Source organism: Calidris pugnax, unplaced genomic scaffold (genome assembly GCF_001431845.1).
Source record: "Calidris pugnax isolate Ruff unplaced genomic scaffold, ASM143184v1 scaffold63, whole genome shotgun sequence".
NCBI lineage: Eukaryota > Metazoa > Chordata > Aves > Charadriiformes > Scolopacidae > Calidris > Calidris pugnax.
The window spans coordinates 7263192-7279467 of record NW_015090852.1 but is presented as its reverse complement, the minus strand read 5'-3'; the positions used below and the strand labels follow the sequence as shown (position 1 = coordinate 7279467).

At 43.9% G+C, this 16276-nt stretch overlaps 1 protein-coding gene across 9 annotated transcripts in view; it reads right to left on the bottom strand.

Moving 5' to 3' along the window:
* Positions 1-414: 414 nt before the first annotated feature.
* LHX9 (LIM homeobox 9) overlaps positions 415-16276 on the bottom strand; it is a 21493-nt gene continuing 5631 nt past the window's right edge. For 2 of the 9 annotated variants that reach the window (XM_014943582.1, XM_014943585.1), the window contains 5 exons: positions 15027-15145; positions 13042-13244; positions 11885-12240; positions 6323-6525; positions 2268-5099 (listed from right to left, as the gene is read on the bottom strand). In XM_014943582.1, coding sequence (XP_014799068.1) covers positions 4842-5099; positions 6323-6525; positions 11885-12240; positions 13042-13244; positions 15027-15143 — 1137 coding nt within the window. In that variant the 5' untranslated portion in view covers positions 15144-15145 and the 3' untranslated portion in view covers positions 2268-4841. The other 7 variants (XM_014943584.1, XM_014943580.1, XM_014943583.1 and 4 more) reach the window with 7 other exon arrangements.

Genomic DNA, 16276 nt, shown 5'->3' with positions numbered 1-16276 from the left:
AATGTTTGTAATATTTTCCTCTGGTACAGGGGGAAACAACATTATGGCTGTGACAAAAGTAATTGCTTTCCTACATTTACTTACTTTCTGCAGTACACATAAGGCTCAGTTTAAGAATTTCACAATATACTTAAATTTCTGATCAATCTGATTTGAATTAAGTTCACCATGCTAACCTTTTTCAATAGAACTTTACAACATACTATAAAACTGTTGTTTAAACAATGCTTCCCATAATTGCCACCAATAAATGATACCTTTTTATTGCTGTTTGAACACTCTTGGTTACCAGTTTCCAGAGATCACTGCAGTAATCTGCATGTAACTTTGTGTTACATTGTTAATAATGGTATGGTTTCCTTTTTAGAATTCAGAAACTAAAAAAGTTTAAGAAAACATGCAAAATGCTGAGGATACACGTAAGTGAAATATTTAATGTCCATCATTCATAAAAGTTACATTGATTACATAGGGTTCATTAGTATATAATAAAAATGTCATCTTAATGAAAGATTTTCTGGCAAGTCTTTTATATGTTAATTTGTTTAACATATGCTTTGGCTATACAGCTAAATAGGAATATATTTTTAAAAAATCTTTCTTCAAATAGTTGCTTAACAGTTACAAAACCTCATTACTAAGAATTGGTTATTGTTACACTTGCTTATTGGCTTGTAAAAATCATCTGTGATTTGGACTGGGAATCGTAGGACCAACTTTTTGTGACATACTTGCTCATTGCATAGTGACCATGTAAACAGCTCAGGGATCCACAAATTATATCCTTGTACTCTAAAAGTCATTGAGGATTTTACATACTGTACTGTTTATGTTTTCTTATACTGATGAAGAATCTGGGATTGTTTTATTTTTGATGCTGGTGGGAATTTTTTTTAAAACATGTCAGTTTTATACAAGAAGTTAAAAAATTAAAAAGTTAACACCAAAGGAAATAATTTTACACTGTGCAACAGTATTGCTACCTCATTCTTTGTGATTTTAGGTATATATAACATATTGGAACTGCACTGTACTGCTTCTTTTCAAAAGAAAAGTTTAAATTTGTTGGAACAATTAGCTATGTGTTTACATAAAGTTAACTATGTTTGCATCAAATAAAATGTTTATTAATGAAAGCTATTATACAAGAAACATCAAAGAGAAATTCATCATACAGAAATGTACACTATATGTGACAGATGGAAAAGTGCATGCAGATTTGTCTCATTTAAAAAAAAAAAAAAGGAATTCAGAAACAATAGTACTAAAGTTACTGGGTTTTGATTCCTATGATCTCGATGAGTGAAAAGTTCTCTTTGAATTTACAAAAATCCATTTAACAGACTAGTATGACTAGTACACATTAGCAAGCAAGTGGAATGAATGCACTCAGATTTTATTTTACAAGTACTTGTGCTTGACAAATGTGATTTTTTTTTAAAGAAAAGTTTTCTTCGAATATGGGCTGGGTAGATTGCTGCCAGGTTGCTCTGGTTTTATACATAGTTTCTCTAAATTTGTTTTTAATACCACACAATTTGTTGAAGCCTTCAGTTCTGTTAATTAGACACCATAAAATAACATATGTTTTGTTAACATTCAGGAAATGACATCAAGTCTTTAATTTTTATTTTTTGGCTCAATAGATTTTTAAATGTATGATTATCATAACCTAATATTGTCTTTGTCTTCACTGCAGTGGATTTCCGATCAAACTTTTCCCCTTCTTTTAATACTTTAGGGAATTTTCAAACGTCGGGATGTTTGGCTGTAATGCCCCATGATTTGTTCTCCCTGAAAGAAATCATAGTGACAATTTATTAAACTACAGAGCAACCTGGCTTTTCGGGGTCTGCAATTCTATTTTGTGTTCAATATACCTAGTATTAAATCTTGGTTCATTTCATCATATTATTTAGGTTATATTTGTCATGCAATTACTTTAGCTGCTAGTTTTCTGGCTTTTTTAGAAGTCTATGACAGGGTTTCAATATCAAATCAGTGGGGCATTACTTTGCACTTTCAAAAAGGGGGTTAAAAGGCTAAAATCTAAATTGCACCAACAGTAGCATATACATTGAATATGAAGTCATCGAAAACCTAAGAAGGGACCATATTTCAAAATATTTAAAAGGCCGTGTTTCCGTGTTTAATACCAATTGTTCACAGGTACCGTAAAAGCAAAGAGACGCACTGGTACATGTAGACTTTAAATTAAAAAAAAAAAAAAAAAGAAAAGAAAAAAAACTGATGGGAAATAAAACTCCTTAGATTCAAAATGGTTTATTCACACAAATTTAATAGGATATATCACAATTGTTTGGTCCATAAATATTTAGGGGAAATAGTTTCTATACAATGCATTTATCAATAAACAAAGAAACATGGACAATTTTGCTAGACCACTTACTGTACTATAAACACGAAGCTCAATATATAAGATTATTGGATTTATCAACTATATCTGAAAGAGTGCACAACTGCTTTCTATGACATGTTTGTCCCCTCTAACAGGATACACCATAAAAAGAGTTTCAGAAATAAGAGGTAAAACAGTACAAAACTAGTGAGGTGTCAAAAGGGCTTAAAACAGTTAATTTAACAAACAACACATATATCCTGATTTTTCACAAACTTACTCCCAAGGTATATCATAAGGCACATAGTAGAACTGAGTTTTAATTAGTCTACTTAATAAAGTAGATCTCTAGTACCATATATTGTTCTGTCAAAGAACAAAATTTATAAGTATCAATATTTTTACCTGTAAAAGTGTATTAATAAAGATCTCAGCCTTACCAAGGTTGTTTGGTCTGGTTAGTGGTAAATGCCCATAAGGTAATAGAAATAGGAAAAGTCAAGATTTAATATCCGTAGAAGATGATAACCATACTTGCTAAATATATAATGGCAAACACACCTTTCTTCTATTACAGTGTTAACATCTCTTCCATCATCTTTTTTTTAAAAATAAGCTACTTTTCTGTGCTAATTTTCTAAAAACCCTGAGCAAAAATTACAATAATGCACTTTAATGTGGGCAGTGAACTGTCAATATGTAACCACACATTTATACAGCCAAAAAGGACACCTTTAAAATATATTAAATAGCCACTTTGACCACCAAAAAAGAGATTTGATGGTCTCTAAAAAGTGGGGTATATGTGCAAAGTTATTCTTAACAATCCACTAAAAGCAAGACATAGATCTTGACTGGATTTTGTTCGGTTTTGTTTCTGAGACTCTCCACAATCTAATTGGTGTTCAACTACAATAAAAGGATACAAATGAACATTCACCACTGCCCAGACCATTCAGACTTTTAGCTTAAATAAAATTAAAAAAAGAAAGATCACTATTGTAAACTAAGAAATGTATTCAGATCAGCATCCACAAGGCTTCTGAGTTTATCTGCTTTAAAATTATTCACTGCCAATTTCCATTTTTGCAAAGTTTTGCTAACATTTTTTCTTTTATACAAAGTTTAAAAAGTTAAAGTATATGTTAGAGATATTAATGAACTAAAGATTTTAAGTCCATGTGTTAAACAAAGTGTCTGATACAATCTCAGGAAACACCTAAAGTAAATTCAAAATAGTAAATTCAAAATTCAAATGAATAAATTGTACTGAAATATTTTCCTTAAACATCTTAATAAATTATATTTTGCTTATTTCCATTTTCCCTGAAAAAAAGTGTGGTTTATCAAAAACTCATTTTAACAGTACACACACATAAGTCTTCTTGGAAATTATTTTTGTGCTCACTAAAGTAGCTGGGCAACCGGCAACCTTCTGCTCACTTTAATGTTATGACATCAAGGCTGTACAGTGAACGACAGTTGTTTTTTAACTCCGAATCAGATCTGCTTGGCAGACAAAAATGAAAAACCTCGCCTATGCAATATTTCAATTCAGTAGGACTCCTCACTTGAGTTGTTATTCTGCTGTTATTACTTTAATAACATCCCTGTAGAAGTGAGCACTTTCTGGAGGGTGTTCCCCAGATCATGCCTCCTTCACGTACAGGACACAAATTTGGGGACCAACAGTCTGATCCTGCCATGCTCAACCACATGCACTCTCATCACGGGGTCTCTCTCTCCAAGCCCTCCATCCAGGCACAACTTTCAGTGGTGGCTAAGGATGTCCCAGCTGGGTGAAGAATTGGAAGAGGAGCACTCGGCTATTCCAGTGAAACTCCCCAATGCTCAGGGAAGGTCAGGCTTGTGATTAATGCATTAGAAAAAAGCACTGGCACTTGCAGTCTGACTATTTCAATTGTTAGTTTAATTCATTTTGTATTTATTTTTCAATATTTTAAAAATAAATCATACAAAACTGTTAGATGCATTATAAAAATAAAATGAAATTTGGGGTTCTTAAATGCTGTAAGTGAGCGCACAATCCTGAAGCAGCATTCTTTTGGCTATCATTAAACTGATTTTTATCTGATTATCAAGGACAGAAAAGAATCTTCTTTCATTCTTTCTGATAGAAATAATTTTTTCAAGGTTCTGGAAATAAGTAACATACAATTTTAAGAGGCACTTATTAGAATTATTCATAACCTTCTCTTCAGTTATTCAATTAATTTAAAAAATTTGAGTACAATTTAACAACAGTAAATGTCCATTTATTATAGCAACATATTACTTCAAACTCATTTGCCAAGTGGCTGCAGATGCTACACATCAAGCTGTTCATTTTCCCAAATATTTTGTGGGTTTGTATTTTTTTTTTAAAAAAAAAGGCTTGAAAATAATAAAAATAATAATTATAATAATAATAATAAGGAAGAAGAGTAAGAATTAAAAAAAAAAAAAAAAAAAAACGGAAATGTTAGAAAAGGTTCGTTAAGGTAGTTTGTGAGGGGCTCCCGGATTCGTGGCTGTCCAAGTTAGAGGTCACTGATGTCACTACAGTGATAGTGGGATTGGTCAGGTCTGTTAAAGTGGTCGCAGTGCCGGGTGGAGTGAGTGCGCCGCTGTCTGCTGAGGGCGGTGCCGGAAGTGAGGTGCCATCAGCTTTATCGACACCCCCATTCTCCTGCCGCAAAAGGTTCCTTCTGAATTTGGCTCTTGCGTTTTGAAACCAAACCTGCAAACCAATCCCAATTGATTTCTTTACCGATGCTTGTTTTGCTTTGCTTACTTTCGTCTTTGTTTTTTGCTCTTAAGTCATTTTTGGATGTTTGTTTTTGAGTGGCAAATCTCCTCGGTCACTCTACAGCTTCACTTGCTACTGGTAGCACTGACTCTTGCACAGGTGGGACTCTGAGCACGAGGCCCAGCGCTACGGGTGCTCACTGGAGCGTTGCAGCCCAGCGTGCAGACCTCGCAGAGCAGCCTTAAGCAAAATCTGCTCACTCACCCACCCAAGGAAAGCAAGTTTCTTGATGGCCATCTGGTGTATTCTTGGGTTGGGTGGGTTTGGGGTCAAGACGTGTGCTAAAGATTGAGGCAAAGGGTGAATGAGCAGATTTTTGCCAAGGCTGAAGTTTGTCTTTATTTTTCTAAAAGACTGAAGAGGAAGGAGGGGTAATTACACCATCCCTATCGCACAGATTGCTGGTATGGGTCACCTACCAACAATGGGTCTTTCTGTTCTGTAAGGTTCACCGAAAATGTTTTAGGTGACATGTAACACAGAAAAGGAATTGCCACTAATAGATTTTCCTTCTACCTCAATCGCTGCCTTTCTTTGTGACTCTGCATAGAATACACACTTTGCTTTAACTTCACTGAGCTAGCACACACCATATAGGGATTTTTTCAAATGTAATTTGCTGGGCTGCCCTTCACAGGGAAGTGACTTTTAACCTTGTAGGCCCTTAATGGTATCAGTTGTCTAACAGGCATTGAAAGAGGGAGATGACTGGTCCTGGAGGATCGTATCGTTCAAAGCTTGCTTCCTAAATGTTGGGAGATCTGCTCACTGAGGGGCCACATCGACTACTTCAGGGGAGCCCAAAGGCTTCACCCAGTGTGTATAAAATGAATAGCTTTGCTACGTCTACCCTTAACAAGGTCACCACCGAGAGACTACAGATCCCAGGATATCTACTGGGTAGGTAGGCTCTGGAGACAGTTTCCTCATGTTGAGGATGCAACTAATTACAAACCACATTACAGTATTTGGCTGCCTTGGGGTGGTAGGGCGTACATTCGACACTCCTGCCATGGAATACCATACCCCCTCCACTAGGGACACGCCTAGAACAAGTATTTCTACATATATCACTATCGTTACACGTAAGGGAAATGCTATTGACTGGCAGGGGTAGGGGAAAATTCCATCAAGCCTGTGATGTGGCCTCTTACCTGCAGAACTCTCTTGGTCAGGCCTGTTTTCTGGGCAAGCTGCTTGAGGTCCTTGGCATCTGGGTTGTGGTTGATAGCAAAGTAGGACTTCATGGTGCGAAGCTGGTGGTGTTTGAAGGAGGTGCGCATGCGCTTTGTCTTCTGGGATGGGGGATAAGGCTGCTGGTCTCTGTCCAAGTGATCTGCCTCGTTCTCATTACAACCTGTCCAATAAATAAAATGAAACAAGGAGTTAGTGGCCATGCGTCACGTAGGGTAAATGAATCAAGGCAAAAATCTTGAGTCACTTACTGTTTGAAAGGAAGGAAACAAGCAAGCAAGAAAGGAAGGGCTAAGATGATTCAAGGATAAGTACAGATTTGGTAATTAAATGAGACAAAAAAGATCCAGAAGATGACCTTTTCCTATTCTTAAAACATGCTATGGCCCCCAGGCCTGCACCTACTAAGGGCAGACTTAAAAAGTTCTCTCTCCTTTGGCATTTATTTTCAAACAAGTCTTTTCCCTGTGGTGATGGTTTTGCTTTGGGCGTTCAAAGAGTCATTTGAAATCTCATTCAGATTTTGAAATCTCACTCATTGAAACACTCTTAGCTTGAGAGAAGAATAAAGGTCAAACCAGCATTTTGAATGTTCCTGAGCTTTTCCCCCAAATCACAAGCACCTATAAAAAAGATATACAGCAGGAAAGTTTGTTATGACAGTTCAAGAAACCATAAAGTCTGGAGGTTTTTGCTGATAAAATAAATGCTTTTGGACTCTGCCTGGGAGTTTATATGAACTGCTCAAAGACCTTCATCTGTAAAAGATGTCTAGAAAGCAGTTGCACCAAGGCTTGATTCAGTCGCTCAACCTCAACCCCAATCAGCAGTAGGTTAGTTGGTACTGATTTAGGATGTTTCTATAAGCAACCAGCTAGTGGCTCAAAACTTTAAGTTTCCCTGATTCAGGATTTTCAAAGTGTCTATGAATGATGAATTTGTTTTAGATTACACTTTTACGGGTGTGAATTGTACACAAGAGTTGCAACTGTTCAGGGACCATGGCATCATTACTTCATATTGGTGAAAGGAATGGCAGTATTGAAAAGAGAAAAAAAAAAAAAGACATCCATCTATATTTTTCTGTTCAGCTTAAAAAAAGAAAGGGTTACCATTTTATAGCATCTCACTCTATAGAGATAGCTCAGTGACACAGGAAAAAATTAATGATGTCATCATAGCTGGGAATATTAATTAAAGAACAGCTAATTAAAGATGCTTCAGAATGTCTGTAAACTAGGCCAAGTTTTGTTAGTTGCTCTTTTGAATTTTTGAACAGCTTTGCAATAGTTATTGGATTACTTAATAGGCCTAGTTGATCCCTATTTCTCAAAAAAAAAAAACAACAGAGAGAGAGAGAAGGAGAAAGAGGGAAAGGAAAGCACACAATACAGAGACTGATGTTGACAGTGCTAAAAACAGAGGCAAAGCAACTTGAAACCAGGAGAAAATAAAAAGCTTCTTGAAGGTGTTTTCTCTCTTTTGAATTATAAGACAAGTCAACATGAACAGATGCTGGTAAGACAACACTGACAGAAAATCAGGTGAATATTTAATTATAGCTAGATTCGCTTCTAGTCTTGGTAAGAAGTATATCTGCACTTTCAAACAAAGTAAGCTGACACTTCTGAAAATACCAGGAGTTGAAAGTTGCCTTAAAAACAATTTCAGACCAGATTTGGATTGTATTTACTACTTGTTTTCACAAGCAATCACACTGCCTTCAGTCAAACTACGTAGGCCATAATTTATGAGCTGACATAAATCGGACTACCAGAATTCAGTCCTCAGGTTTTACTTCAGACAGTTGCAAGCTGTTTGTTTGTGTTGTTTTCCTTGGGTCGCTCAGGTTTACAGCAGCAACACGAACTTCCTCGGGCTCCTCTGTCCTGCTTACTGCCTTTGTTTCAGTGATCTGCTTTTTTGTCTGCGGTCTACTTTATTTTGGTTTTTATTCTCAAGAGAAAATGGGAAGAGGGCCTCCAGTATCCTCAGACAATCCTAGTTTATACAATGATTAGCTCATTCTCTATTTCATGTAGGTGACACAGCATTGTGTGGTTTGGCCATCACGGAGCAGAGTTTTACACTATCGCCTGGAGAGCTGAGGGAAAGCAAAAAATCGGGCAAGACGTTATTGCTTGTTTCTTTGCAGCAGGATTGGGGGGTTGTTTAATTTTGCTTTGGAAAGCGCTAGAACAGTTTGCTTTTTATTGCCAAGAATTCTTCGAGTGAACTCTTCATATTTTTCACACACAAACACACACATATATATAATGAAATAAAGTAAACATCTCTTTGACCAACAGCTGTGCAAAATATTTTCCTAGGGAAATCTTCTTCACCATCTCATTTCTATATCCTGTGGGCTATAAGTCAACACAGTTTCCCTCAAAATACATATTAATTCTATGATATAAGAGGTAATATAGAGAAAGCCTTGAATGTTTTAAGTACTTTTGAATAGTTTCTTCCATTTTTCACATTAATTCCAGACAGCTTGCAAGTATGAATGGCTTTTACCTCATAACATTTTGAGTTATTTATTGTTGTGTTTCCACTTTACAACCAAGGAGCTGAGAAACAGAAATTAAACTACTAAACAAAATACAGAATAGAAAAGCTGTTGCAGATCCGGCAGCAGAATCTGATTTTCCGTGCTGGCTCTGTGCTCAGCTCCCCTGAAACAAAACGTGCACACAAATCTGAGCCAGGTACTGCCAGATCGCTTGTGAATACGCGTATTTTTATGCTCAGCTTGATGAAGTTTTTTAGCTTAATCAGAGTTAGTGCAATGTCTTGTTTTGAAAAGTCTGTTTCGTTTTCCATAAGGTCTTGCCATATCAATTTTGGACAGCCTAGAGCACGGCTGTTTGGGTGGGACACCGGATTGCTTTGCTGAGGGAGTTAAATTCACGATTCTCACCCAACACCGAGTGACAGGAGTAAACTTTTGGTATAACTTGGAAGTCGCCTGCCCAGGGGCCAGCGCTGTCTGCCGGCTCGGCTGTGCTTACCGCAGACAGGCCATGTAGGGGTCAGGGCTGCTCCTGCGCCCCTCGTCTCTCCTCTCCGGGGCGAGGGGACCCCGGGAGGGGAGGGGAGAGGAGGATGGCGGCGGCTCCGCGCTGCCCCGCCGGCTCGCAAGCCCAAGCCGCGGTTCCGGGCTGCGCCGGGGCTGCCGCTGGCCCCGCCGTACGAGAGGGACCCGGGGAATGCCCGGGAGAAAGGGCCCGGCTGCGGGCTGGGTTATGGGTTCGTACCCGTGTCCCCTTCTCCCTCTGAAGGCGGCACTCATGTATCCAACATTTAATTTTCTGCGGACTGATTGCCCTTTGTAAATGATTACGTGCAAGAGCAGTTACTGAATCACAGGGCAGGGAACGAAAAACGCGTGTAGGAAAGTGGCTGCCAATTATTTAGAGATTTTTTTTTTTTCTCTCCAGAAGCGATTTCATCCCCTGCAACTCATTTCGTAACTGTTAGAGATTCATTTTCTTCCCCCTGGATCTGGAGCTCAGTGGGTCAACGGGCTGGAGTCGTTTGCACCGGATGCACAGTTTGGCTGCAAACTGTATTTTCTCGAGACCATGTGTCAACCCTGGACATCGCTAGATAATACTTTAAAAAACAAACAAACAAAAAAACCAAAACAAAACCATGGCCCTAACAGATCCAATTTCTCAGCCATCTAGCCTGAGTCCAAAGTACCAGATTCGAGCGAGTTTGGTTTTAGGGTGTTTTTTGGGTTTGTGGTTTTTTTTTCCTCTCTCTCTCCCCGTTGCCTGGAGGATTCTGTGAGATCTCAGTGAAGTGAGTTGTATTTTCATAATGGATAGTGCTTTTTAATCTCATTTGAAGTCAGTGGCACACGTTATATGCCTCGTTGTTGTAAAGAAGGAGAGTTTTAAGACTAGCATACAAAAACTATGACGGCGTTCACAAACAATGTCTCTCCCGAGTCCTGACCTGAAGTTTAGGGGGTGTTTTGTCACAGCCACAACTTTTCATCTTTCCCTAATTTCTGGTCCCAATTCTAACGATAAATTATCCCTAGAAAAAATTCCATTTAGGGATCTGGGGAATTTGGGTGCTGGTGTGGGGATGGGAGACAGCGCAGAGCAAAGAGCGGGCGTACGGGCAATCCCGCATTGGGAGCTGGGAGTGAATGAACCCTGGCTGTGCTACAGGTTCCCTTTTCTTTAGCAGCTTTCAGGATTGATTGGGAACCGCTCCGTAGCCAGGGATTCCAATGTCATCTTCAATTAACAAGGAACAATTAGCGCAGTGATTACCCTGGCTCCAAGGTCTACGCATCAGAGGAGATGAAATAGCCTCGCAGCTACCCAGTTCCCAGCTACAGCCCGCTCACAAGCAGCCCCAGAGGAGGTGCCGGGGGAGGCACGGAGGGGGTTTGCGGGGGGGCGGTGGAGGATTGCTGATGAATCTCAATGGCGGTGGAGCGGAGAGAGCTCCGGGCCGAAATCCGTGCGCTTTTATCCACCTGCGTTTGTCGGGAGGGGAGGCCCTGACCCCTCTCCCGGTTCCCCGCTGCCCAGCCCGGAGCCCCCCGCTCCCTGCCCCGGCCGGAACGGCTCCCCGTTCCCTTGAGGAAACACCTTGCACCGCCCTTGCTGCCTTTCCACACCCTTCTTTCCTCGTTAACGTCCATAGGGAGCTTAAGTTTCGCCAAAATAGTTATTGGAGTCGGCAGCTTTTTAATTCCTATTTACCCTTACTGCTTTCGTCTTCCATTTAATGAAACGCCGCTTAAACTGCTTGATCATACCTGAAACGTCTTTATCTCTGGCCCCTAACAGTGTGTATTTAAGGCACGGTTTGGGTACTTAAATGACTGTAGTTAGGGAAGATATTTAATACGGGGCAACACTTGTTCCTCTCCTGTCATTGAAAGCAGAAACCACTCTCCTTAATTACATTTGTTAGGGCTCAGTTACAGGGGACAACGTTTATTCGTTGGCCTCTTGTACAGTTTGGTCATTTATGTGCTAGTAAAACAGAACTTTTTAGCCTGAAGAATTAATTAGTATGAATATCTATACCGAGTTCTGTGCACGCTATGTTGACTTTGTAGGAGCCATATACTACAGCTTTTATTCTATTTTTTTTTTTCTTCAAATTTGAGGACTAACTGGTGAAGTGCTTTTTGCTAATAAAATACAAATAACGATAACAGTATTTCAGATTGCTATAGAGAAAGAACGCTGTGATTTTGGGGTTGGGGTAAAAGGAAAACTTTTACTTTTTTTTTTTTTTTTTTTGTCTTTACCCTGGGAAGTGGCTAAGTTTGGGTGTTTGACATTAATAGGCAAAGACAGCCTTTGAGGAGGGCTGCTGTTAGCTTTCCCCGCAAACGCTGTAACCCTCAGAGGGCTGTTTGTTTGATTTTTCCAACGGTTTAAGCAAGATTTGGCCTGGCTGAGTTACTGCCGCCCTGCTCTAGCTGAGGGGAAGCCCGAGAACCCTCTTTTCGGAGGGAGGGTCGGCCTGGCGTTTCCCACCTGAGTTGTAGTTGACGATGTCCACTCCCAAGGCAGGGCTCTTTCGTTTCCTGGGCCTCCCCTTCTGGACGGTGCCGGTGCCGTTGAAGTAAGGCAGGGCCAGCCCTCCGCTCTTGGCAGCCAGCTCGGTGTAGCTCAGCTGAGGGGGGTATTCTCCTTGCAAAAGGGACTCGAAGTGGGCCCTGCAGTAAACCAGGTTGTCCTTCATGCCAAAGTGATCGCCCGTGGTCAGAGTCTTGTTGCAGGTGGTGCAGGTGAAGCAGCTCAGGTGATAAACCGACTCCCTGGCTCTCATGACCATTTCGGAGGCTGAGATCCCAAGGTGGCAGCGGGCACATCTCTGCACGGAGAACCTTCTGAAGGAAACAGAATAAATGGGCATCGACTAGAAAAGTGAAGGCAAGACCTTACCCCAGTGCTGCCCGAGGCAGGGAGCCTGTCCCCGCCAGCCTCGCACCCTCCCCGGGCCCAGGACGGGACTCGTTGCCGGCGGTGGCCGCTGGCCCGCCTGCTGTCGGTGTCCCGATTGTTGGGAACACCGCGGGGTCCCGGGGCAATGGCCCTGCGCTGACCTGTTCGCTCGGGACTTTCGCAAAGGTCCCCGCTCTTTCCCCGGAGAAAGCCGGGGTGGAGGGGGTGGGAATCGGTCCCCGCTCCCCTGGAGTTCGTGTACAGACGAGAAGAACGGCGGGGAGCTGAGCCCCGGGAACACAGACACGCACGGATAAACAGTGTCCGCTCCCGGGGCCCGGCAGCCTGCCACCCCCCCACTCCCCCCCTTCCGCGGCGCTGGGCAGGGGCAGCGGGCTCCGCAGGCAAAATCCGGCAAACTACGGGCAGAGGGAAAGTTTTGTTGGGTCTTACGCCGGTCTTTAGGGAAAGAAAGCGCAGAGCAGCGAGGAGACCCGAGGTCTTCTCCTTCCCCTGTTTGCGGGCGGCCACGCATGCTCAAATCGGCGGTGTCCCTGGGCCATCCGTTCGGTTTGTAAACGGGCGAGAGTTTTAGGGGGTGGGGGGAGACACGTTTACAGGATTAAGGACTCGCTGACTGCGAAAAGCTACCTTTGAAAGCCCGTGTGGAGAAAAGAGCCTTGCTCGGTTCATAATGCCTTATGAGGGGACGTGCTTTTTGAACCCATGGGGACTGATTGCTGTACCTGTAGTAATCCTCCTTGCAGTAAATGCTGCCGTCCTTGGCAAAGCAGGTGAGTTCTGACTCCAAAGCCAGTTTACATTCACAGCATTTAAGACACCTGAGGTGCCATTGTTTGTCAACAGCCAGCAGGTAATATCTGTCTGAGATCTTCCCTCCACAACCAGCACACAAAGCAGGCTTCTCGGGGCTCATTGGGGGCATGTTCTGCAAAACAACCACACCACAAGGGGATAAGACAGGGAGAGAAAGACAGGCAGGTTCTCCGGGCGGGGGACGGGGTCCTGAGCGGGGCCTGGGGGGCTCCTGTAAAGACACCCAACTCTGGGACCAAACCCTCTGCTCCCGGCGGGAAGTTTGAGGGGAAACCGGCACCATCCCCGCTAGGAGGGTATTTACCGCCGTTCAGCTTTCGTGTTTATCCCATTAAACCTCTCCTAACGATCTAATGTCATTTCAATATGTGAAGGCAACTAATTAGGCCTCAGCAAGAAAAGCAGAGCCCATGCTTTTCCGAGGTCCTGAAGTTAAAGTCTCTACCTTCCCTGCGACTTTGGCGTTTTAATCTTAGAGGTCTCTACAAGAACGGTACTTTAAAGCAGGAAAATACCGGTCTGCTGCACCAAAAGTTTATGGCAGAGGGTATAGGCTTCCACCGTTTGTCCGGTAAATTTTCACCGGTGCTTAAACCAGCCAAAACCCCGTCTCTAAAGAAAACTAGGCCATTTGAAACAGTTGTAAGAGAAAGCAGACAGGTGGACGGTGTAAAGAGCAGTGACCGCGAAGGCTTACCTCCCCAGCCAGGGACATGGGCAGAGAGGTGGCACAGGCTGGTTTCAGCTAAAACTAGCATCTTTTCATCAGCAAACTTCTGCAAGTTCCCGTTAATCTGCTCCCCACGAGGAATGTCGCTCGGGACAAAGGGAGACGGGGGGATGGCGGAGACAAAAGCTCTGCCGTTAAACTTGGGGCAGCGTTTGCTGATAAAGTAAGGGGGGGCGGGGAGGAGGGGGGGAAGAAAATCGCCAACATCTTGTTCTAAAGCCGCAACTGTTTAAAAGTGGCAAGTCCGCCCTCACTTTCCAATCTGAAGTTGCGTTCCTCTCCCGCTTTTTTAGGTTTTTGGTTTGTTGGGTTTTGGTTTTTTTTTGTTGTTTTCTCAGCAATTGAAAAGGCGAGTTGAATTTACATTGCAAATCCTCATCTAACAAAGCGGGAGTTTATTTAAGAGAAGCGGGAAAGGACCCTATGGCTCAAAGTCTTAAAGCAGTTTTCCAGGCCGTTACTCTGTGCGCAGAGCCCCGTGCGCGGCCGGCGGAAGCCCTACAAGTTGGAGAAAGGGGGAATCTGGCTTCGCACAAAACCCAGCGTGACACTGGGGACACTCCGCCGCCGGCCGTTAGGACATTTATGAAGAGTTTGGTCCTTTGGCTAATGAAAGAGGAGATGTTACTGCTAGCGAAGGGGTCGGCGGGCGTAACATGCAGAGAGAGCGGTGCCTCTTTGTATCGATCCCACACTTCAGACCAAAAATGGTTACGAAAAGTAAGCGGTCGCGGTTTGCGGTTTAATTTAGGTGCCAGGAGCGGGGAAAAAAAAAAAAAAAGGACAAAAAAAAAGTAAAGAAAGTGCAGCTGCAGCCCTGCTCGGACGGGGCAGAGCAGCCGCAGCGAGCCGAGCAGGGGGCAAAAGGCTGTAAGGACCGAAAAAAGGTCCCTGTTAAGATTTAAAATATTTTTTTCCCCGTTACTCCAGAGGGCACACGCAACAACATTGATCAGACAAACGCGCACCCGAGCCCGGGCAGCGCAGCACCCAGCATTACGGGCGGGTTTACAGGGAGCCTCGGAGGGGTCTCTACAAGCGAGGGGTGGCAGGGAAGGGGCAGGGAGAAGCAGGGTCTTTCTCTTCCCCGAAGGCAGGGTCTGTCCCGCTGCGGGTCCATGCTTGCAGGGACTCCCTTTCAAAGAGCGCCGGCTCCTCTCTTACCGTTTCTCGGCCGTTCATCTGTCCCCCCTTGGCCAGGCGGGACTCGGTCTTGGATCGCCTCTCCATCTCCTCCATGATTCCTTGGATATGGCCTCCGGAGATCCCGTGGAAAAGCATGGCTGGGGGACGGAAAGGACAAGTATTTTCTTCTGCTCTGCACCCCACTATTTCCATATACAGACCCCAGAGTCTTTAGATCATCCAAAACGTTTACACCGAGGCGCAACAGCGCAGGGAGGGAGGTTGCAATAGGAGCTTCTCTTTGCACAAGCACCGAGGGCTTCCTGAAGATGTGCAGAAAACAAACAAGGGGGAGAAAATGTAATAATAATTAATTTTAAAAATAAAATAATAAAAGCGAGCTAAAGGATCTGTTACTGTTCTGGAGAGCTGGGGCTCCTGACTGGAGAGACTTGGACCTGGGGCAGTAGAATCGTTCGGGAAAGGATATAGTTTTGAATACAAAGAAAGCAAAAAGAAGTGCTATTTTCAGCAGTCCCTGGTTGCTTTAAAGTTCCCAGTGCCTGTAGGTTGGATTTGGGACTGCTGCTTTCCGGAGCTCTGTCCAATTTGTTAAGAGACTAAAGCCAGCCCATTTTTGATAATTTAGTAGGAGGAGTTCTCTCCCTTGAGCTGCCACTGATTTTTATTCAGACAACAAAGACCTGTCATACTCCTCTCAACCCCTAGTGATGGGCAAGCAGTGACAAACATTACAGTCGGGGCTGTGGGTGGGGAGGGGTTTATTACCTCCCCCAAACACGGAGTCCCGCGAGTTGGCGGCGACGGCGCCTGGCGAGGGGCAGGGTGGCCCGGGGGCCCCGCTCCCCCTCCCCGGGGACGCTCCGCGCCCGGGGGAAGCTCCGTTCCGCGGCCCCTGGGGCCGGCCCCGCCGCGGGAAGGGGAGAGGGAGGAGAAGCGCCGCTGCGGGGCAGCCGAGGCGGGACGGAGCGGAGCGGCCAGACCGCTCCCCGCGCCCCGGGACCGGCGGCTCGGAGGCAGGAGGACACGGCGCCGTCTCCCTAGGTCCCCGGCGGATGGAGCGCTTACCGGGGCTCTACCCGCCCTGCTGCCGCCGGGGGGGAACGTCAGCCCCGCGGAACTCCCGCCCGGGCCCGCAGTAGGGACCTCCGGCGCCCTCCGCGGAAAGACCGCGGGGCCAGCTCCGGCCGCCGACGGGGCGGGCGGGCGCGGAGCCACCCGGGGATGCTCTTGTGGGGGGGGGGGGGGTTTTCCCCCCCCCCCTCCTT